The 21850-nt window shown below is 47.3% G+C and overlaps 1 protein-coding gene across 5 annotated transcripts in view; it reads right to left on the bottom strand.

Moving 5' to 3' along the window:
• The window catches only part of CHFR (checkpoint with forkhead and ring finger domains), a 36220-nt gene extending 35354 nt beyond the window's left edge, over positions 1 to 866 (bottom strand). For 4 of the 5 annotated variants that reach the window (XR_011385104.1, XM_002722484.5, XM_002722485.5 and 1 more), the window contains exons 1-2: positions 725 to 866; positions 376 to 519 (exon numbers count right to left, since the gene is read on the bottom strand). Coding sequence is in view for 3 of the 5 variants with exons in the window: in XM_002722484.5 (XP_002722530.2) it covers positions 376 to 508 (133 nt within the window). In the remaining 2 variants the exon portion in view is untranslated. The remainder of the gene's footprint in view (positions 1 to 375; positions 520 to 724) is intronic. The other variant, XM_070065701.1, reaches the window with a different exon arrangement.
• Between the last annotated feature and the right edge of the window lie 20984 nt (positions 867 to 21850).

The raw sequence follows: 21850 nt of genomic DNA, 5'->3' as shown, positions 1-21850 counted from the left end.
CTTTCCATTTGTCTCCAGGTGTGCTCCTATGTCCTCCGTGGTTTAACCCATAAACTCTTAACTCTACGGTGCTTAATTTCCCAAGTCCGGGGACTCCAACTTTCCTTGTTTTCTATTTCTGATTGAATTCCCTAACGGTTAGTGTAGCAACGAACGTGGCGAGACTGCATCCCGGAGCAGACATTCCTGCAGCTGCTTCACAAAGTTGGAACGAGGAGCAAAGGAAGAGCGACTGGGCAGGCAAGACCAACGGCGGCTCTCACCGAGCCCCTTTCACGGGGAAGACGCCCCGCAGCCCCGGGGGCTCTGTCCGCCCGCCCGCCCGGCCCCGGCCCGGCCCGGCCCCGGCCCGCTCCCTCCGGCCCGGCCCCGCACCTCTCCTCCGCCCGATGGTCCACTCCCGCTTCCACAGGAGGACGTGCGGCTCGCCCTCGTCCGCGCCCAGGCGGCGGAGCCTCCCCCAGGGCTGCTGCTGCGGCGGCTGCTCGCCTCGCTCGGGCCGCTCCATCGACTTCACATCTGACGAGACCCCGGAAGCGTCCGCTGAGGACCCTCCGGCCGCGGAGGCAGAGGCTCAGGGCCGCTGCTCCTCCCCCGCGGGCCTGCCTCTGGCTGCCCACGCCCACGCCGCCCCGGGCCAGGCGAGACACCCGCGGGCTCCCCGCCACGGCCGCGGCCGTGTCCTCCCGCCGGCCCTCCCGGCCCCCTCGCCCGCCCCGCTTACCCCCCGCCCCGCGCCGAACCCGGAACCGGCGGCGCCGCCGCTGCTGTCAACAGACATTGCGGAGCCCTCAGCTGATCCGCGGGCGGGGCCAGCCGGCATCCAAGGCCTGCGATTGGCTGCCGCCGGCGCCCACCGAGAACGACGGCTAGAGCGGAGCCGAGAGGGCCACCGAGAGCGGGCGTGTGTGTGGTTCGGAGCGTGCGCTGACGCGAGGCTGCGGGCGGTGACGCCATCTTTGGTGCTGGCCGGGAGGACTTCATCTCCGGGGATCACGGAAGTAGTGCTGGTCAGCGCCATGTTACATTGGGGCAAAAGGGACGGACGTCCGAGTCCCAGAGCCTCCTTTGAAATGCAGATGTCTGTTGTGTACGGAAGTCCGTCTTGCCTTTAACGTGGGGGATGTTGGAGGAAACCATTTTCGGAGGTCATTCTCACCCGCTGGGTCACAGACGGGCGCCCTGAGGGAGCCCCGGGCCAGTGCGGGAGCCGCGGGTCGGAGTTAAAATAGCAGTTACGCCTTGGAGGGCGGCTTGGCAGGGTCTTTCCATTTTAAACACCTGTTTCCCGCGACGCAGCAGCTCCAGCGTGGACTCCAGGCATTCCTGCGTGTGCTCCAGGGGTGCTCAAGGACGCGCCGCGGGGTGCACCACGCGGAGCCGCACGCCGGTGGCAGAACGCGAGTCGGTGCGGCGGGCACCCGCTTCTGTGAAACAAACTTCACGCACACGTAGAAACGTGTGTGTATGCGTGTACCGTGAAGGGACTCCAAGAACTCCGTGGAAAATGAAATTAAAAGATAAGCTTGCCTTGGCGGGCGCTAGATTCTTTAAAATCCATGTAGCGCTTTTTCTAATTTACTCACCTATTTGAAAGGCAGAGTTACAAAGAGACAGAAGGAGGTCTTCTGTGCCCTGGTTCACGCCCCAGCCGGAGCAGGAGCCAGGAGCTTCTTCCGGGTCTCCCATTCAGGGGGCAGGCCCCAAACTTCTGAGCCAACTTCTGCTTTTCAGGGAACTGGGTCAGAAGTGGGGCAGCCAGAACAGGAGCCAGCACCCGTGTGGGATGCTGACTTCACAGCTGGCTGCTTAACCCACTGCGCCACTCCGCTGGCCCGCGTGGCGTTTTTTACGATTTTTCCGCGGACTTTTGAAACCCTCCTTGTATATGTACAAATAACTTTCTATGTTTATAAAAGTATATCTGCAGCATAAGTATCTGGTGTAGCAGTTAAGATGACTGCGTCCATGGAGCGCCTGGGTTGGGGTCCCGACTGCTGACTCTGCTTCTTGGGCTCTGGCCTCCTGCTGGTGCACACCCTGGAAGGCCACAAGTGAGGGCTCAAGAAGTTGAGCCCCTGCCTTTCACTCGGAAGAACTGGTTGAGTTCAAGGCTCCTGGCTTTTACTTAGCCATGATTTGCTGAATTTGGGGAGTGAACCAGTGAAAGGGAAGTCTCTCTCTGCCTTTCAAATAAATAACATTGAATTTAAAACACATTGTAAGAAGTGTGTCTGTGTGTATACACACACATGTATATATACACAAAGAAAACGCAGTGGCTGCCGTGGGACACAGACTACAAATACACGGAGTGATAGTAACTTGCCTTTCACTATATGCTCTTGTGCAGCACTTGAGGATGGAACCTGGTCTGAGGAACGCACTATCAGGTGATTTTGTCATTGTGCGGATATCAGAGTATACTTAAATGTAAGTTGTATAGTAGGGCCGGCACTGTGGCATAGCAGGTAGGGCTGCCACCTGCAGTGCCGGCATCCTAGATGGTTGCCAGTGTGAGTCCCGGCTGCTCCACTTGCGATCCAGCTCTCTGCTATGGCCTGGGAAAGCAGTAGTTCTTTTATTTATTTGAAAGTCAGAATTACACACAGAGAGAAGGAGAGGCACAGAAAGAGAGGTCTTCCATCCAATGGTTCACTCCCCAGTTGGCCACAACGACCAGAGCTGTGCCGATCTGGAGCCAGGAGCCTCTTCAAGGTCTCCGACATGGGCACAGGGGCCCAAGGACTTGGGCCATCCTCTGCTGCTTTTCCAGGCCATAGCAGAGAGCTGGATTGGAAGTGGAGCAGCCAGGTCTCGAATCAGTGCCCATATGGGGTGCCGGTGCTTCAGGCCAGGGTGTAAACCCACTGTTTCACAGTGCTGGCCCCAATAAATAAATCTTTTTTTAAAAAAATGGTATAGCCTGTTTATGTTTGGACATTGTAGGCAACTGTAATAAAGTGGTATTTGTGTATCTAAATATGAAAATATAGAAAAGGTACAGTTGGAAATTTTCAACTGTTATAATCTGGGGGACCACTGTCTATTATTAAGTGATGCATGACTGTGCTTATCATCTTCTGAGTTCCACCACAGAAACAGAACCGGTTGGATGATGGGGAACTTTGTTGAGACCCATCAATTACACGTGCATGGGCCCATAGTGCACTTCATTTGTTAGAGACTGAGTTTCTGGATCAGAAGCAATGCTGTGTGGAATACCATGACAATGAATAAGTCGTTTGGTAAACCCACAAATGGTAGGTTTGGCAGAAGTCTTATATGTAGGGGAGCCAAATCTGCAACTAGCCTTGCGTGTCCATTACAGTAAGAACCAAATACTGCATCTTCCACACTAGAAGCAGTCCAAGGTGATCAACCAGCCGCAAGGTAGCCGGCTGCTCATCTTGGGGAGTAGCAGCTGACTGGGGACTCAGTGTTAGTCATCGCCACTGGCAGACTGGCACTCACACATGGTACGTGTTGCCAAGTTCATGCAAAACTTCCATCCCTGCCCCCATGGCCACTTTGCTCACGAATTTATCAGCAAGAACAGAATAGCTAATTGCTATCCACAGACAGGTAATCCTATCCACTTGACTATTTAATCCTCCTCTCCTAGGTTCACCGTGTGGTATATGGGACACAAATATCTTCACATATTTTTGCCAAGATCTGTCCATTCACTGTATCGTTTGGGTTTTTCACCTATATGAATTCTCTAATTAGGAATATGGCGAGATTTTCCACTAAAGAATTTTGTACATTCCTTTTTTTACACGCACAAGATTTCTCTACTGTATGATTTCTTCAGTGAATAATAAGCTGTTCCTGGAGGGCCGGGCTCCACAGCCTCTAACCTGACCCAGCTGTTCCTGGGTGTCTGGGGCCAAGAACACTACAGCCAACCTCCCCCCAGCAGGGCATGGGCCCTCTGAATGTCTCTCATGCCCAGTGGGCCTGGAAAGGACCACCAGGCCTCTACCTCCAACTCCCAAAGTGGCTGCGGGGCCCCGATCCTTGGGGCCACCTCCCATATGGTCCTTGGGGCCCACCTCCCATATGGGGGATGGGAAGAAGATGTTGCTTCTTGGAGACAAAAGCAAAAACAGAAACAACTAAAAAAAATAAGCTGTGATGTCTGAGAGAAGACTTTGTTACAGTCACTGCACTCACAGGATTTCTGTCTGTGCGTGCTCCTTTGTCTCTCCCTCTCTCTGTGTGACTCTTTCAAAATAAATCTTTAAAGAAGTTTTTTAAGAAGATTTGTCTGCTGTACAATGAGCTGAGACTTTTGCTGATGACTTTCCTATATTCACTACACGTATCTTAGTCCTGCATGAGTTTCTTCACAGTTGATAAAAAGAAATGACTTCTCACAGCCATTAAACTTACCAAGCTTCTTGCTTCCATAATTTCTACTCTGAGTAAATAAATCTAACAAATGCTTTAAATGTTTTCCGTTTGAGACACACTTACTTGGTCTTTGCTTTAACGGTGCAAGGTTGACATCGGATTGAACTATGTCCCACTTGCATCAACTTCAAGGACTTCTGATCTCTTCAGCCTACTTCGGATTCTTGGTGCCAATTAATTTTCATAACCATCAACTTCTAAGTATTCTAGAAAGGAGAATAAAGACCATGTTTTATGAATTCCTCAATAACTGTGAACTAGATGACCTAGAACTGTAGACATAATCCATACACAACTATATGCTTTTGTCTGGAAATTAAAAGTGAAACAATACTGTCATTGGAAATGAGGTAGAAAAGCAATAATAAAAAGGCTTTCATTGCCTAGGCTGTTAGAAGCCATGATATAATAATCTGTCCTGGGGAAAGGTAGGGTTTCATTTGGGAATATCATCAACATCAAAAGAAGCAAAAAGAAAAAGTTTTACTAAAAGGTAGGGAGTGATGAATTCTAGATTACTTCTTTGAGTATGGGCCTACAAGGAACAGACTATCACAAGAGGAAATTGAGGGGGCCAGCACTGTAGTGTAGCAGGAAAAACCACCGACTGCAGTGCCTGCATCCCACATGGGCGCCGGTTCGAGTCCCAGCTGCTCCACTTCCAATCCAGCTCTCTGCGATGGCCTGGGAAAGCAGTAGATGGCCCAAGTCCTTGGGCCCTGAATCCATGTGGGAGACCCAGAAGAAGCTCCTGGCTCCTGGTTCCTGGCTTCAGATCGACGCAGCTCTGGCCATTGCCACCATCTGGGGAGTGAATCAGTGGATGGAAGACCTCTCTCTCACTCTCGCTCTGCCTCTGTTAGTCTGCCTTTCAAATAAATAAATAAATAAATATTAAAAAAAAAAAAAAAGGAAATTGAGGGGCAAATAGAAAAGACGGCCATAGTATAAAATAGTAATTGGGAGGCCTTTAACAAGAGAGAAAGAAAACCAGAGTCATTGAAAGAGATGCTGGACGGCGAGGGACACTGAGGCCACACCCCCATGCCCACTCCTCACAAGTAGCCCTGGGGCCAGGAGCCCTTGAAAGTCTGTTTCCCAGAGTTCTACATTTCATGTAGATAAGTCATCACAAATTCAAATGACCAAACATGCACAGATACGTAGCATTGGGAATGAGAAAATGGAGATAACGAGATTAAAGATAGAAAGAAAATTCAGTGCATAGCTTTTACCTGATTTGATACTGATAGGTTTCACATTATCACAGTGTGAATTACTTACAGGCAGTACTTAGCCATAATTAAGCTGAGATAGAAAAGTCATAGAGCAATAACTTGATTAAAAAATGAAAACTTTTTCAGATCTACCCTTTCACAATCCCCAAAATCGCATATTTTAACTCATGGATTTTTTTATTCATTTTAAAATTCCAGCTACAGACTGTTGTAGTAAACATAGAAGTCTCATATTATAAATCCACGGTATCTCAGATATTATGTATCTCCTATAAAGATTTATTTCTTTGAAAGGCAGAGAGAGAATGAATAAATATATTTTCCATCCACTAGTTCATGCCCCAAATGCCTGCAGCAGCTGGGGCTGGGCCAGGCCAAAGCCAGGGCCTTCCACCGGGGTGGCTGCAGCCCAAGCACTTGGGCCATGACCTGCTGCCTCCCAGGGTGTGCACTAGCAGGAAAGTAGATCAAAAGTAGAGGAGCCAGTACTCAAGTCAGCACTGAGATATGGGATGGTGGCTTAACCTGCTGCACCGCAGTGTTGGCCACTTGGACGTTATATCTAAGCACTTGGGCCATCTTCCACATTGTTAAAAATTATATTTGTTCATATTTGCTTTTAACTATTTTTAAAAGATTTATTTATTTATTTATTTATTTGAGGCAGATTTAGAGAGAGACAGAGAGAGGGGAAGAGACAGAAAGAGGTTTTCCATCCACTGGTGAGTTGTCTGATGTGTAACAAGGTATGAATTCCGGAAAGAGGCTTTGCTACATTCATTGCATTCAAAAGATTTCTCTGGGGGTCGGCATTGTGGGGTAGTGGGGTAAGTGCCACTTGCGATGCCCACATCCCATGTGGGTGCTGGTTTGCGTTGCAATGGCCAGAGCTGGGCTGATCTGAAGCCAGGAGCAAGGAGCTTCTTCCCGAAGAAGTGCAGGAGCCCAAGCGCTTGGGGCATCTTCTACCGCTCTCCCAGGCCATAGCAGAGAGCTGGATAGGAAGTGGAACAGCCAGAGCAGAGCAGCCTGAAGTGGTGCACCCAGGACACGAATCTGCACCCATATGGGATGCCAGCACCACAGGCAGAGGCTAAGCTTACTATACCACAGCACTGGCCCCCTGTTTTAACAAAGCAAAAAGAACATGAGGTTATCAGCTGCTCATTAGTTGTGTACATCTTTCATGCTTATCAGTCTCATTCCCTCAGCCACCCCTCCTCATCAATATTCACTGTCTCCCATTCAGTGTTACCTGAAGCTCTATTACTCTTACCCTGCAGGGAGTGATGTTTTCTGTTTTATTTTTAATTTGCATTAATGATATATAAGATGCAGTATTGTCCTAATTACTTTTAAAACTCAATATCATAGTTTGAGAATGGCCTAAATATGAGGCTTGAAAGAAAATGTTCTAGTCCTGGCTGCTCCACTTCCGATCCAGCTCTCTGCTATGGCCTGGGAAAGCAGTAGAAGATGGCCCAAGTTTTTGGGCCCCTGCACCCGCGTGGGAGACCTGGGAAGAAGCTCCTGGCTCCTGGCTTCGGAACGGCACAGCTCCAGCCGTTGTGGCCAATTGGGGAATGAACCAGCAGATGGAAGACCTCTCTGTTGCTATGTCTCTCTGTAACACTGTCTTTCAAATAAATAAAATAAATCTTACAAAAAAAAAAAAACCCGCTGCCTGCAATGCCAGCTTTCCATATGGACGCTGGTTTCTGTTCCTGTTGCTCTGCTGCCATAAAGCCCTCTATTAATGGCTTGGGAAAAGCAGCAGATGGCTCAAGTGTCTAAGTGTCTGGGCTCCTGTCACCCACTTGAGAGACCTGGATGACTCTCCTGGCGCCTGGCTCACTTCTGGACATTGGATTCAAGATTCATATTCTCTCTCTCTCTCTCTCTTTCTCTCTCTCTCTTCTCTTTCTCTCTCTCTCCCCCTCTCCCTCTCTCCCTCCCCCCTTCTCTCTCTCTCTCCCTCCTTCTCTCTCTTTCTCTCCTTCCCTCCCTCTTCCTGTGTCTTTGACTTTCAAATAAATCAATCAATCTTAAAAAAAAAAAGGTGGGGAATAAAACATGCCATGTTGGAATGTCTTGATTTGACTCCTGATTCCAGATCCAACCCATTACTCCAGATTCCTGCTAATGCAGCTCCTGGGCGGAGGTGTTGAGGGCTCAGCCGATTAGATTCCTGTTGCCCACTTCAGGGACTTGGACTGAGTTCCCAGCCACTGGTTTCAGCATTGCAGATATTTGGGGAGTGAACAACCAGTGAATGGAAACTTTAGCTCTCAAATAAAAAATTATTTTAAGTAAAAGTTGGGAATGGAGATGAGATGATTATAGACTCAATCTATTTATGTGGCAGATGCGAAACAGAAAGCAGAAACTGTAGGGGCACCTGAAGTCTGGAGTGGGAAAAATTGGCATTAGAGGGAAGACTCATTTGTAACTTTATGGCCTTTAAATCCCAGAAGTCAAGGCATTTTTTATTTATTTATTTATTTATTTATTTATTTATTTTTTTTTTTTGACAGGCAGAGTGGACAGTGAGAGAGAGAGACAGAGAGGGAAAGGTCTTCCTTTTGCCGTTGGTTCACCCTCCAATGGCCGCCGCTGCAGCCGGCGCACCGCGCTGATCCGATGGCAGGAGCCAGGATCCAGGTGCTTTTCCTGGTCTCCCATGGGGTGCAGGGCCCAAGAACCTGGGCCATCCTCCACTGCACTCCCTGGCCATAGCAGAGAGCTGGCCTGGAAGAGGGGCAACCGGGACAGAATCCGGCGCCCCGACCGGGACTAGAACCCGGTGTGCCGGCGCCGCAAAGTGGAGGATTAGCCTAGTGAGCCGCGGCGCCGGCCCAAGTTAAGCATTTTTTAAACTGTATTTTCTCTTTTTGATTTTTTTGAAGATTTTATTTATGTATTTATTTGAGAGGTAGAATTACAGACAGTGAGAGGGAGAAGCAGAGAGAAAGTGTCGCTCCCCCTCTTCGTGGAGGAACGACACAGGACCCTGCGCTGTTCTTTTGTCTGCTCGGCCCTCCCCGGGTTTGCTGCTGGTTCTTCCCGGGTTGGCTGCCGACCCTTCCACCTCCGTGGAAGGGCGGTTCCCCCTGCCACATTCCCCACTTCCGCAGGGGAGCGGCACACCACCGGCCGGCTCTCTTGGGGGCTGCACAGGTGTTCCTTCAGATAGATGTTCCCCCTAGATGTTCCTGGTGCATGTTGTCTCTCTCCTCCTTTATAGTCCTCTTCCACCAATCCCAACTCGGCTGCCCACACGCCGAGTATGCTGCTCTCCTCCAATCAGGAGCAGGTCCTGCTGTTTATTGGTTGAACTGGAGGCAGCTGCATAGAAGCTGTTCACTCCTCTCCCAGCGCCATATTGTGGGAGAGCAGATGCATAGAATAAGTCTTAATTCCAGTAACTTAGTCTAGTCCGAGTTGCTCCCCACAGATCCCCCTTTCTTTTTATTTTTGGCGTTGATACGCGCCTGTCTTCGGTGCCCCGCGGCACACACTCTGCTCTGCTTGCTAGAGTTGCCCACAGGTGCTTACAAGTCCTATCAATCAGGCAAACCAAATCCGGGTCCTCTCTTCGCCATGTTGTGAGGAGGTTTTTAGGCGCTGATGCGTGCCTGTGTTCAGTGCCCTGCAGCACATGCTCTGCTCTGCTAGAACTGCCTGCAGGTGCTTACAAGCCCCAGCAATCAGGCAAACCGAATCCAAGCCTTCTCATTGCCGTATTGTGGGGAGACTTATTGATGTTAATTCGTGCCTGTCTTCGGTGACCTGCGGCGCATAAGCTGCTAGCTGCCTGCAGGTGCTCACCACCTCCCTAATCAGGCAGACCGAATCCAAGCTCTCTCATTGCCGTGCGTGTTGTGGGGAGGCCTTGTTTTTCTCTATTTCTCTATCTCCGGGCATTCCTATTTCTCCTATTTTACTTTATCTACCAGCATTCCTATTTCTCTCATTTTACTTCTAAACTTCTGTTTCTCTTATCCCTGCGGCTTCCCGGCGCCCGCCCCGAGGCTGCTTCTCCGCCCCTCGCCCCGCGGAGGTGTCCCGGCTCCGCGGTCTCCACGCCCTTAGCGTCCGTACCACGGCCTCACGCTAGCCCCGGGTTCCCTATCTATTTGTGCCCCACGCGCTCTCTCTGCACGTGGTGGTTTCCACGAGTCACACAGCGTAGCATACGTTTCCACCACCACCGGTATTCAATCCAAGTTCCCCGGACTAACCTGGCGAATTCCAACCTGGCAACCCACGTCTCTGCCTCTGGTTCCAGATTTTCGCCTTTTGCTCCCCGGGCTGACTTGAAGAATTCCAAGCTGGCTTACGTCTCCGCCTCGGCCTGCACTCGCGGCTTCATCCTCCCTAACATTTTTCTCTACCCGGTATGTTTCCCTAAATTTTCTTCCAACAATATTCCTCCCTCATTTCTCCTGGCTTCTCCCCACAGTCCATATCCGAGTCTGTTTGTTCTAGCTTTCACTTTCGCTTTCGACCTTAGAGATTTCTCCCGGCTTCCCCCCGTAGTCCGTATCCGAGTCTATGCCTAGGCTTTCAATAGCTTCTTCCAGCACCTTTTTCGTCCGGCTTTTCCCTAGGCTCTTTGCTAGTCTCTCTCTCTCCAGTATTTTCCCACTTCTTCCCGTTTCTTCCCTCCTAAGTTTCCTATCTGAGTCACGGCACCATTATGTCGCTCCCCCTCTTCATGGAGGAACGACACTAAACCCTGCCTAGGCTTCATATCCGAGTCACGGCACCATTATGTCGCTCCCCGTCTTCGTGGAGGAACAACACAGGACCCTGCGCTGTTCTTTTGTCTGCTCGGCCCTCCCCGGGTTTGCTGCTGGTTCTTCCCGGGTTGGCTGCCGACCCTTCCACCTCCGTGGAAGGGCGGTTCCCCCTGCCACATTCCCCACTTCCGCAGGGGAGCGGCACACCACCAGCCGGCTCTCTCGGGGGCTGCACAGGTGTTCCTTCAGATAGATGTTCCCCCTAGATGTTCCTGGTGCATGTTGTCTCTCTCCTCCTTTATAGTCCTCTTCCACCAATCCCAACTCGGCTGCCCACACGCCGAGTATGCTGCTCTCCTCCAATCAGGAGCAGGTCCTGCTGTTTATTGGTTGAACTGGAGGCAGCTGCATAGAAGCTGTTCACTCCTCTCCCAGCGCCATATTGTGGGAGAGCAGATGCATAGAATAAGTCTTAATTCCAGTAACTTAGTCTAGTCCGAGTTGCTCCCCACAGAAAGGTCTTCCATCTGCTGGTTCACCCCCCAAATGGCTGCTACGGCCAGAGCTACGCCGGTCTAAAGCCAGGAGCCAGGAGCTTCTTCTGGGTCTCCCACGCGGGTGCAGGGGCCCAAGCACTTGGGCCATCTTCTACTGCTTTCCCAGGCCACAGCAGAGAGTTGGATTGGAAGAGGAGCAGCCGGGACTAGAACCGGCACCCATATGGGATGCCGGCACTGCAGGCAGAAGATTAACCAAGTGAGCCACAGCACCGGCCCCCAAAATTTCATTTTCTCATTTCTGCTCTTTTTATTTGAAAGTTACAGAGAGGGAGACACAGAGAAAAAGAGAGAGAAGTCTTCTATTGGCTGGTTCACTGCCCAAATGGCGTTAATGGCTAGGGCTGGGACAGGACAAAGCCAGAAGCCAGGAGCTTCATCTGAGTCTCCCACATTGGTGCAGGGGCCCAAGGACTTGGTCCATCCTCCATTGCTTTCCCAGGCACATTAGCAGAGACACAGATTAGAAGTAGAACATCTGGTTCTCGAACTGGCACCCATATAGGATGCTGGTACTTCAGGCAAGAGCTTTATCCATTACACCACAGCGCCAATCCTGTAGTCAAGGCATTTTATGTTCTTCATGTGTATTATTGCATTCAACCTTCCAAGCAATTATATATTCTACTATTGTCCAAGGATATTGGGAAACTGAGGTCCTAAGAAGTAGTATCTGGCTGGTGCCACTAATCCTCTGCCTGCAGCGCTGGCACTCGGGTTCTAGTCCCGGGTAGGGCACCAGTTCTGTCCCAGTTGCTCCTCTTCCAGTCCAGCTCTCTGCTATGGCCCAGGAAGGCAGTGGAGGATGGCCCAAGTCTTTGGGCCCTGCACCCACATTGGAGACCAGGAGGAAGCACCTGGCATCTGGCTTTGGATCCGCGCAGTACACCGGCCGTGGCAGCCATTTGGGGGGTGAACCAACGGAAAAGGAAGACCTTTCTCTCTGTCTCTCTCTCTCACTAACTCTGCATGTCAAAAAAAAAAGTAGTGTCTAAATTGTATGTTTAGTAGGTGGCATATTTAAGCTGTGACCCTGGGCAGTGCCCACTATCTAAACCCCTGTGTTCTATTGACCTTTTATGCCCTCTATAGCAATTGTGTAGAAGTGAATCATCGGGGGCCGGTGCTGTGGTGTAGTAGGTTAATTCTTTGCTTGTGGCACTGGCATCCCGTATGGGCACCAGTTCGAGTCCCAGCTGCTCCTTTTCTGATCCAACTCCCTGCTAATGGCCTGGGAAAGCAGCAAAAGATGGTCCAAGTACTTGGGGCCCTGCACCCATGTGGGAGATCCAGAGGAGGCTCTGGCTCCTGGCTTCGGGTCAGCCCAGCTCTGGCCATTGTAGTCATTTGGGGAGTGAAGCAGCGTTTGGAAGACCTCTCTCCTTCCTTCTCTCTGTCTTTTACTTTGCCTCTCAAATAAATAAATCTTAAAAAAATGTGAACCACTAGAGGAAGTGGTAGAGGGACTGGACATGAATTCAAATAGAGAGTATTGAAACAAGAACAGAAAATGGTTACAAACTGTACATCAGAAAATGGGTAGGAAAGATGACAGGTTTCTAGCATGAGAGACTGAAAGAATGTTGGTTCCAGTGATAAAACGGAACAGAAAGCCGAGATCAGATTGTCAGGTTGTGAAGGCAGAAGTAATGCTCAGTGGAGCCAGTTTACTTCAAAATTATACAAAGCCTGTGTATTTTTTTTTCCAAATTGGCCCATTGAAGAATCTAGGAAATAGTAGACAAGCATTATGCCTCCTTAATCAATACTCTCAATTTTGATTAAATCTTCATCCTTTCTCTTCCTCCATTTTTATTTTCTCTCTCTCTCTCCATCCTTCCTTTTCTTTGCTTTCTCTTAAAAGTTTTCACTTTCTTGTGACTTGGGACCTTTAATCCTGGCTGTCCTGCTGAATACAGGGTTTCCTTTCAAGTAGGATAGACACAAGTAGCTATACACTGTAATCTTCAATTTCAGAGGGGCTACTTTCCCCTAGCATCAATGAATACAATCTTGAGGTGATGGTTAGTGTAAATTATTTTCATTTTATTTGAAAGGCAGAGAGAAAGAAAATATTCTATCCACTGGGTAACTCCTCAAATGCCTACAACAGCTGGAAAAGTCCAAAGTCAGGAGCCTGCAACTCAACCTGAGTCTTCCATGTGGGTGGCAGGGACCAGGTACTGGAGTCACCATCTGCTGTCTCCAAGAGTGTGCATTAACAGGAAGTTAGACCTTCAGTGGGGACACTGAGACTAGAACCAGGCACTCCAGCAAGGGATGTGGGCATCCCAATGGTGTCTTAACCATAGTACCAAACACCCACCCTAATTTTATATGTCAATTTGAGTGGGCCACATGCATGGCACCCAGATTACACTCCTAGGAATATCTGAGGTTGTTTCTGGAAGAGATTACCATCTGAATTGGTTAGTAGAGTGTCCTCCCACTCCCAGGATGTGGCTGGATATCATCCAGTGAGTTGAAGGACTCAGTAGAAAGAAAGACTGGAAGGAGGAATTCACCCCTTTCGTCTGCCTCACTGAGCTGGCATAGTTGAGATTTGCTCCCCTCTTTTCTCAGGCCTTTGGATTTGCACTGAATTAGTCCACTGTTTCTCCTGGGTCTCTAGCTTACAGACAACAAACCATGGAACTTCTCCGCCTCCATAGTTACTTGAGCCAATTCCCCATAATAAATCTAAATCTCTCTCCTCATATACCTAGCTAAGCACTTAGTATACTACTCCCTTAGGCCTGAAAAGATTAAAGGAGACCCCAGTTTAGTTCATAAAAATTATAGGCCATTTCTTTCTGTGCAGTCTCACCCAGGTGAGCTAAGGGTGGGACATAGCATTATTTTTTAATTAATTAATTAATTTTTAAGGCATACAAATTTCATAAGCACAACTTTAGGAATATAGCTATTCTTCCCACCATACCCTCTCTCCCACTCAAACTCCCACCCCTTCTCTTCCCTCTCCCCTTCCCAGTGCCATTCTCCATTAAGATTCATTTTCAATTAACTTTGTATACAGAAGACCAACTCTATACTAAGTAAAAATTTCAACAATTTGCACACACACACATATACACACACACACACACAATTTGAGAACTAATTTTACAGTTAACTCTCACACACTTGATCTTAGCCAAAAGGTCGAGAAGCAATTAACTCTCATACTATAACTCATTGAGGACAGAAGTCCTGCATTGGAAGTTAGTACACAGTGAGTCTTTTTTTTTTTTTTTTGACAGGCAGAGTGGACAGTGAGAGAGAGAGAGAGAGACAGAGAGAAAGGTCTTCCTTTTGCCATTGGTTCACCCTCCAATGGCCGCCATGGCCAGCACACTGCGGCTAGTGCACCGTGCTGATCTGAAGGCAGGAGCCAGGTGCTTCTCCTGGTCTCCCATGCAGGTGCAGGGCCCAAGGACTTGGGCCATCCTCCACTGCACTCCCTGGCCACAGCAGAGAGCTGGCCTGGAAGAGGGGCAACCGGGACAGAATCCGGCGCCCCGACTGGGACTAGAACCTGGTGTGCCAGCACCGCTAGGTGGAGGATTAGCCTAGTGAGCCACAGCGCTGGCCCACAGTGACTCTTGTTGTTAATTTAACAATTAACACTTTTAGGTATGATGTCACTGATCACTTGAGGTTCTTGACATGAACTGCCTAAGCTATGGAAGCCTTTTGAGTCCACAACCTCCATCAGTATTTACACAAGGCCATAAGCAAATTGGAAGGTCCCTCTTCCCTTTAGAGATGGCTCCTTCTTTCCACCAGAGTCTCACTCACAGAGATCCTTCATGTAGAATATTTTTTGCCACAGCATCTTGGCTTTCCATGCCTGAAATGCTCTCACAGGCTTTTCAGCCAGACCAGAAAGCCTTAAGGGCTGATTCTGAGGTCAGAATGTTACTTAAAGTGATTGTCATTCTATGAGTCTGCTGTGTGGACTGCTTCCCATGTTGGAGCATTCCCTCATTTTTTTTTTTTGAAAGGTAGAGTTATAGACAGTGAGAAAGAGACAGAGACAGAGAGAAAGGTCTTCCTTCCGTTGGTTCACTCCCCAAATGGCCGCCATGACCAGTGCTGCACCAATCCGAAGCCAGGAGCCAGGTGCCTCTTCCTTTTTTTTTTTTTATTTGACAAAGTTATAGACAGTGAGAGCCCTCATTTTTAATTCTATCTATTATAGTTAACTGATGCTTGATCCTATCTATATGTTCACTTTAACACTTAATATGATCACTTTAACACTTAAGATGGCATTTTTACCACCCGGCTTAATGGGATTTGGGGTCCCATGGCAAGTTTTAAAACTGTACTCATAGAAGTAAGTCCGTAGGAATGTATGCAGAACGATATAGCTTTATAGTTACAAACTTACTCCTCCCTCTCATTCCCACTTTTTTTTTAATTGAGATCCATCTCTTGTGCACATTTTACAATCTTTTATGTTTTATTGTGGTGAGTTTGATTACAATGTGTCATGGTGAAGATCTTTTCTGGTCATGTCTATTAGGAGTTCTATGTGCTTCTTGTACTTGGATGTACCTTTCTTTCTCCAAATTAGAGAATTTTTCTGGTATTATTTCACTAAAAGGGCCTTCTAATCCTTTTTCTCTTTCCATGCCTTCAGGAACTCCTAGAACCCAGATGTTGGGTTGATAGTATCCTGTAGATTACCAATAGTTTTTTTTTTAGTTTTCTAATTTCCTCTTCTTGGTTTTGGTTTGACTGTATAATTTCCTGTGCTTTTTCTTCTGAGATATTCTTTCTTCTGCTCCACAGATTCTGTTCTTTAGGCTTTCCCCTGCATTTTTTATTCTACTGAATTCATTTCATTTTTATTTAAGATCTTGATTTTGTGGGAGAAATTTTCTTTCATGTCACATTTGGATTTCAGTAGTTTGTGCATTTGCTTCTGATGACTTCTTTGTAATCTTATTATCAATTTTTTGAATTCCATTTCTGGTATTTCTTCAATCTCATCATCTTCACCATCTAGTATTGTTGCATTCTTTTGAGGGTGTCATGTTGTCTCCTTTATTCTTGTTTCTTGAATTGGTGTGTTTATTATTTGGCATTTGTGGAGATATTCATCAATTTCTTTTTTCTTTTTCTTTTTTTTTGCTGTGGCAGCTTTTATCTCGATACTATTCCTCTGTAGTTAAGTGGAGTGTCTGCTTTCAGTGAGTATCTAGAGGCTTGTAGTGGGTGTGGCCAGGGAGCTTTTCTCAGTTCTCCAGGATGAATGTCATGTCTAAGGTGACACCATAAATCTCTTATTTTTTGAGATTTATTTTATTTATTTGAAATACAGTTATAGAGAGAGGTAGAGACACAGAGAAAGAGAGGTCTTCCACCTGCTGGTTCACTTCCCAGATGGCTGCAATGGCCGGAGCTGTGCCAATCTGAAGCCAGGAGCCAGGAGCTTCTTACAGGTCTCCCACACAGGTGCAGGGGCCCAAGTCCCACAGTGACTGCCCAAAGCCCCAGCCACTCCATGAGTCTTCCCACACAGCCTCAGCTTTTTTCAGTCTCAGCATACAAGCCTCCCACAGTCAGGAGCACCCAGCCCTCTGTTAGTTCTCCCCACCAGTCAGGGTCTCCACTCGGCTGGTTGCTGGGCATGGGCAAAAGCTGGCACAGCCATTGTACAAGTCCAAAATGGCGCCTGCTCTACCGGCTTGTTACAGGATGCTCTAGGCTCTTCCTGCAGCTTTATCACCAATGGCTTGGGCTGCTGCAGTCTGGTCTCACCTCACTCTCCAATGCTGGTGCGTAGGCCCTCAGCTGCTGGGGTCCTGAGTTGTGGGCGTCCACACCCTCCGGTAGGTCCACTGTCCCTCTAATTTGCGTAATTTCCTCTGTCATTTTCTCCCTAACTCTGCCCTGAGACTGCACGCTCTCCACTTTTTTCAGATTATCTCCTAGACTACAGCAGTGAGCTCCCTCCCTACTCCGCCATCTTGGAAGCTCTCCTCTGCATTAATTCTTAACAACAGTTGGAGTGTAAGACACATTTCTCCTTATGTCTAGGTGTATCTGGATCACATGTTGGAAACTGGAAAGAATTCAGATTTAGTTTAGAATATTTGGTTGAAAGTCCGTTTATTTTTAAGATGTCCCAATGAGCACACTCACACAAATTAATCCATTAAATGGTTTACTAAGTAAACTGTGGGTACACAGATTTTCTGCTCAAATACACACAGAAGGAAGTGTCAGCAATAGGTCTGAGCTAGCACAGCTCTCCCGCCTCCAGTCAGTGGCAACAAACGCCCGAAGTTTACATAAGGCAGCTGTTTTCAGTTAGCTGTTTGCCCCATGCTTGTATGTGAAGCCTGGCTGGTTCCAGATCTCAGACATCAACATCTTTTGACACATTCTGCTTCCTACATATTTTATACAACTGGACACAATGCGTCCAACTTGTGGATGCCCTCAGAGAGCTGCTTCACAATCACTGTGGTTTGGGGATAAACCTGCACTGCCATTCGAAAGGCACCATTGATAACACTGCGCTGTTCAAACACTCCCTTTACATAATCACTCTCTAAGGAATACTAAAAATTAATCCTTTTCCTCCCCCTCCCCTTATTGCAGTTTGGGTTTGATTTGTTGTTGTTGTTTTTTTTGTGTGTGTGTGTGTGTGTGTTTTTTTTTTTTTTTTTTTTTTTGACAGGCAGAGTGGACAGTGAGAGAAAGAGACAGAGAGAAAGGTTTTCCTTTTTGCCGTTGGTTCACCCCGCAATGGCTGCCATGGCTGGCGCGCTGCGGCCGATACACTGCGCTGATCCGAAGGCAGGAGCCAGGTGCTTCTCCTGGTCTCCCATGGGGTGCAGGGCCCAAGGACTTGGCCCATCCTCCACTGCCCTCCCGGGCCACAGCAGAGAGCTGGCCTGGAAGAGGGGCAACCGGGAAAGAATCCGGCGCCCTGACCGGGACTAGAACCCGGTGTGCCGGCGTCGCTAGGTGGAGGATTAGCCTATTGAGCCGCGGCGCTGGCCTGATTTGATTTTTGTATGTATTTTAATAATATGAATGATTTAAATGAGAACCTCAAGTTAGAAATGTCCCTTTACTTACATTTTTCTCTTTCTTTCATCTTAGAAGTGAATGCTTGCTTCTACATGTAGCTACATTCTTTTGCTGCCTATCTTTAATGATTTAGGTATTATTAAGTCAGTTTTGTGTTCCCACATGTATTCAGTCTTGGCATTCTGCTAAGAGTCTGAGAGCCAAAGAATAATCAAATCTACCTAACGGGCCAGCGCTGTGGTGCAGCAGGTTAACAGCCTGGCCTGTGGCGCCAGCATCCCATGTGGGTGCTGGTTCATGACCTGGCTGCTCCATTTCTGATCCAGCTCTCTGCTGTGGCCTGGGAAAGCAGTGGAGGATGGCCCAGGTCCTTGCGCCCCTACACCTGCGTGGGAGACCCGGAGGAAGCTCCTGGCTCCTGGCTTTGGATTGGTGCGGCTCCAGCCATCGCAGCCATCTGGGGAGTGAACCATTGGATGGAAGACCTCTCTCTCTCTCTTTCTGCCTCTCCTCTCTCTGTGTAACTCTGACATTCAAATAAATAAATACCAATTTAATCCCATCAAGGTGGCATGTACCAATGCCATCTCACTAGTCCAAGTGATCAATTTCAGTTCGCAATTGATCATAATGAAAGGACTAAGAGTCAAAGGGAGCACATAAGCAAGTCTAGTACCTGCTAACACTAACCGATAGAATAAATAAAGGGGAGAGTGATCCAACATGGGAAGTGAGATACTCAGCAGACTCATAGAATGGCGGATGTCCTAAATAGCACTCTGGCCTCAGAATCAGCCCTAAAGGCACTCGGATCTGGCTGAAAAGCCCATGAGAGTATTTCAGGCATGGAAAGCCAAGACACTCTGGCAAAAGATCTCTGTGAGTGAGATCTCAGTGGAAAGAACAGGTCTTCAAAGAAGGAGGTACCTTTCTCTGAAGGGAGGAGAGAACCTCCACTTTGACTATGACCTTGTCTAAACAAGATAAGAGTCGGAGAACTCAGAGGGCTTCCATAGCCTTGGAAACTCATGACTGGAGCATAGGGAGATTACTGATGCCATAGACAGGAGTGTCAATTGGTAAAGTCAACAACAGGAGTCACTGTGCACTTACTCCTCATGTAGGATCTCTGTCCTTAATGTGCTGTGCATTGAGATTTAATGCTATAACGAGTACTCAAATAATATATTTCACTTTGTGTTTCTATGGGGGTGCAAACTGTTGAAATCTTTACTTAATGCATACTAAACTGATCCTCTGTAAAAAATAAAAAAAAAATAAAAAAAAAAAAGAAAAGAAAAGAAACTATCAACTCCCAACTTGACTCTCACTGGGATTAAACATGACAATAGGTCTGATCTGATTTCATCATCATTAAAAAAAAATCATCTATTATTTTTCACTTTATGTTTCTGTGTGGGAGCAAACTGTTGAAATCCTTACTTAATGTATGCTAAACTGATCTTCTGTATATAAAGAGAATCAAAAATGAATCTTGATGTGAATGGAAGGGGAGAGGGAGTGGGAAAGGGGAGGGTTGTGGGTGGGAGGGACGGTATGGGGGGGAAGCCATAGTAATCCATTATTCGTACTTTGGAAACGTATATTCATTAAATAAAAGTTAAAAAAAAAATTAGAAATGAAAAAAAAAAATAAATAAATAAATAAATCTTTAAAAAAAAACTACCTGAATACAACAAGTAACAACTGTCTTCTAAGTTGCAAAGATCTCTCACACAAAAATTATTAGATAGTGTCACCAAATTCACAGATTTGGCCCCAGAACAAATCCACTACTTATCCAGATAGGCTAGTTGATAAGGTTATGGTGTACGTGGTGTTGGAAGGGAAACTGTAAAAGAAAACAAACTTTAAATGGAATTTAGTTGAACTGCATTCTTTTGAGCTCACATTTACCAGTGCCTGTTTCTATGTTGCAGACAGATATCTCAAGATAAATAGAAATGTCTAACATCATGACAAGAGTGTCTCACTTCACTAAGTGACAAAGGTGCCACAAGAGAATCCAGATGGCAGAAACCACTTTACTCACATACATGTACAGATCATTACAGTATTATCACATAGAAACTACAGAGAACTTGAAATACTGTATTCTAATTGTGCCCTCTCAAAATACTTATTTCATTTTAATTCCTTATAGAGGACCAGAGTGATACATAGGTTTATTAACACAGAACAAAATATGCATAGTGTCTCCTGGAGAGCCCAGGATAGGAAGCCTGCATACAGATGTCCTTCAAAATGCTGACTGGGATGCAAATCCAACTAGAAGATTAAGAACCCTGCTGTGTAGCCTGATGGCAATTACTTCTTTTCAAATGAAGTTTACATGCCAATAGGAAAAAAAATATTTGGGTGAGAGAGGATAAAGGAAGGTGAAACTCTAGGGGAGACACTTAACAAATGATAAATCTGCAATGGGACTCTGTGGTAGTCTATTTCAACTTAATTATTATGTTGCATGAGATTGTGAGTGAAGCAACTATGTTTAATCTTAGAAAAGTTGATTTTCTGTTTGGCACAGTATTTCCTATGAGAACTGATAGGAAAGGTGGTGTGCAGGATTTGAAGAAATCTCTACAGTAATTTTAAAAAAGATTTTGTTTTATTTGAAATGCAGAGTGACAGTGAAGTAGGCAGGCATACAGGTTAAAATCGATTAGGTTTGTGAGCTGGAAGACTACGCCTTCGCAACGCCCCTGTGTGACCTCATGCCCTGATACCTTAGCCACACCCCTGTGTGACCTCATGCTCCTAACTGGCCACACCTAGTGCCCACTGGCCAATCAGGTTAATTAACCATTTCCCTTTAGAAGTGGGTTAAAAGCCTGGGACACTTTGTGTCTGCCTTCACTTCTGTTTCCTGGCCTCTTGCCAGGTTGGGGCTGGCTGTAGCCCTGTGCCGCTAGGGTACATGGCCTTCGGGCCACCACCCTAGGCTTCCTGGCATAGATGCTCCTCCACGTGGCTGATTCCTGGTGCTCGGTATGAACCCAGATTTACCTCTCTCTCTCTCTTAAAGCTCTCACTCTCCTATGGATCTTTCACTCTAAATAAAAGCCTAAAATGTACCATGCTGCCTTGTGTATTCATGCCAGTATTTAGAATTCTCTAAATATTAGGCAGGAACCCTCTTGGGTTTATTAATATTGGGGATTTATTAATAAGCATATGGTGATATCACATGGCACCCCAAATTCTGGTAACATATGTGGCATTCCATATGGCGCTTCTGGAGAACTTTAAGGGGCCACATTTTGATATATATTTTAGGGGATCATTACCAATATCAACAGTATTGGGGGCCAGCTCCATGGCTCACTTGGCTAATCCTCTGCCTGCAGCGCCGGCACCCTGGATTCTAATCCTGGTTGGGGCACAGGATTCTGTCCCGGCTGCTCCTCTTCCAGTCCAGCTCTCTGCTGTGGCCCGGGAAGGCAGTGGAGGATGGCCCAGGTCCTTTGGCCCTGCACCCACATGGGAGACCAGGAGGAAACACCTGGCTCCTGGCTTCGGATCGGCGTAGCGGCCACTTGGGGGGTGAACCAACAGAAAAAGGAAGACCTTTCTTTCTGTCTCTCTCTCTCTTACTGTCTAACTCTGCCTGTCAAAAAAAAAAAAAAAAAAGTATTGGGAAGGGGGACAAGGAGGACACAGAAATCTTCTATCACTGATTCACTCCTCAGATAACAATAGCCAGGCTGGACCCAGCAGTGTCAGTAACTTCACCTGAGCCTATCATGTAAGTGGCAGGAACCCAGGCACTTGGACCATCATCTCCTACTTTTCCAGGTGCAAAAGTAGGAAGCTGAGACTGAAT

Source organism: Oryctolagus cuniculus, chromosome 21 (assembly GCF_964237555.1).
Source record: "Oryctolagus cuniculus chromosome 21, mOryCun1.1, whole genome shotgun sequence".
Taxonomy (NCBI): Eukaryota; Metazoa; Chordata; class Mammalia; order Lagomorpha; family Leporidae; genus Oryctolagus; species Oryctolagus cuniculus.
The sequence above is the reverse complement of the archived record's forward strand: the minus strand, read 5'-3'. Positions and strand labels throughout refer to the sequence as shown.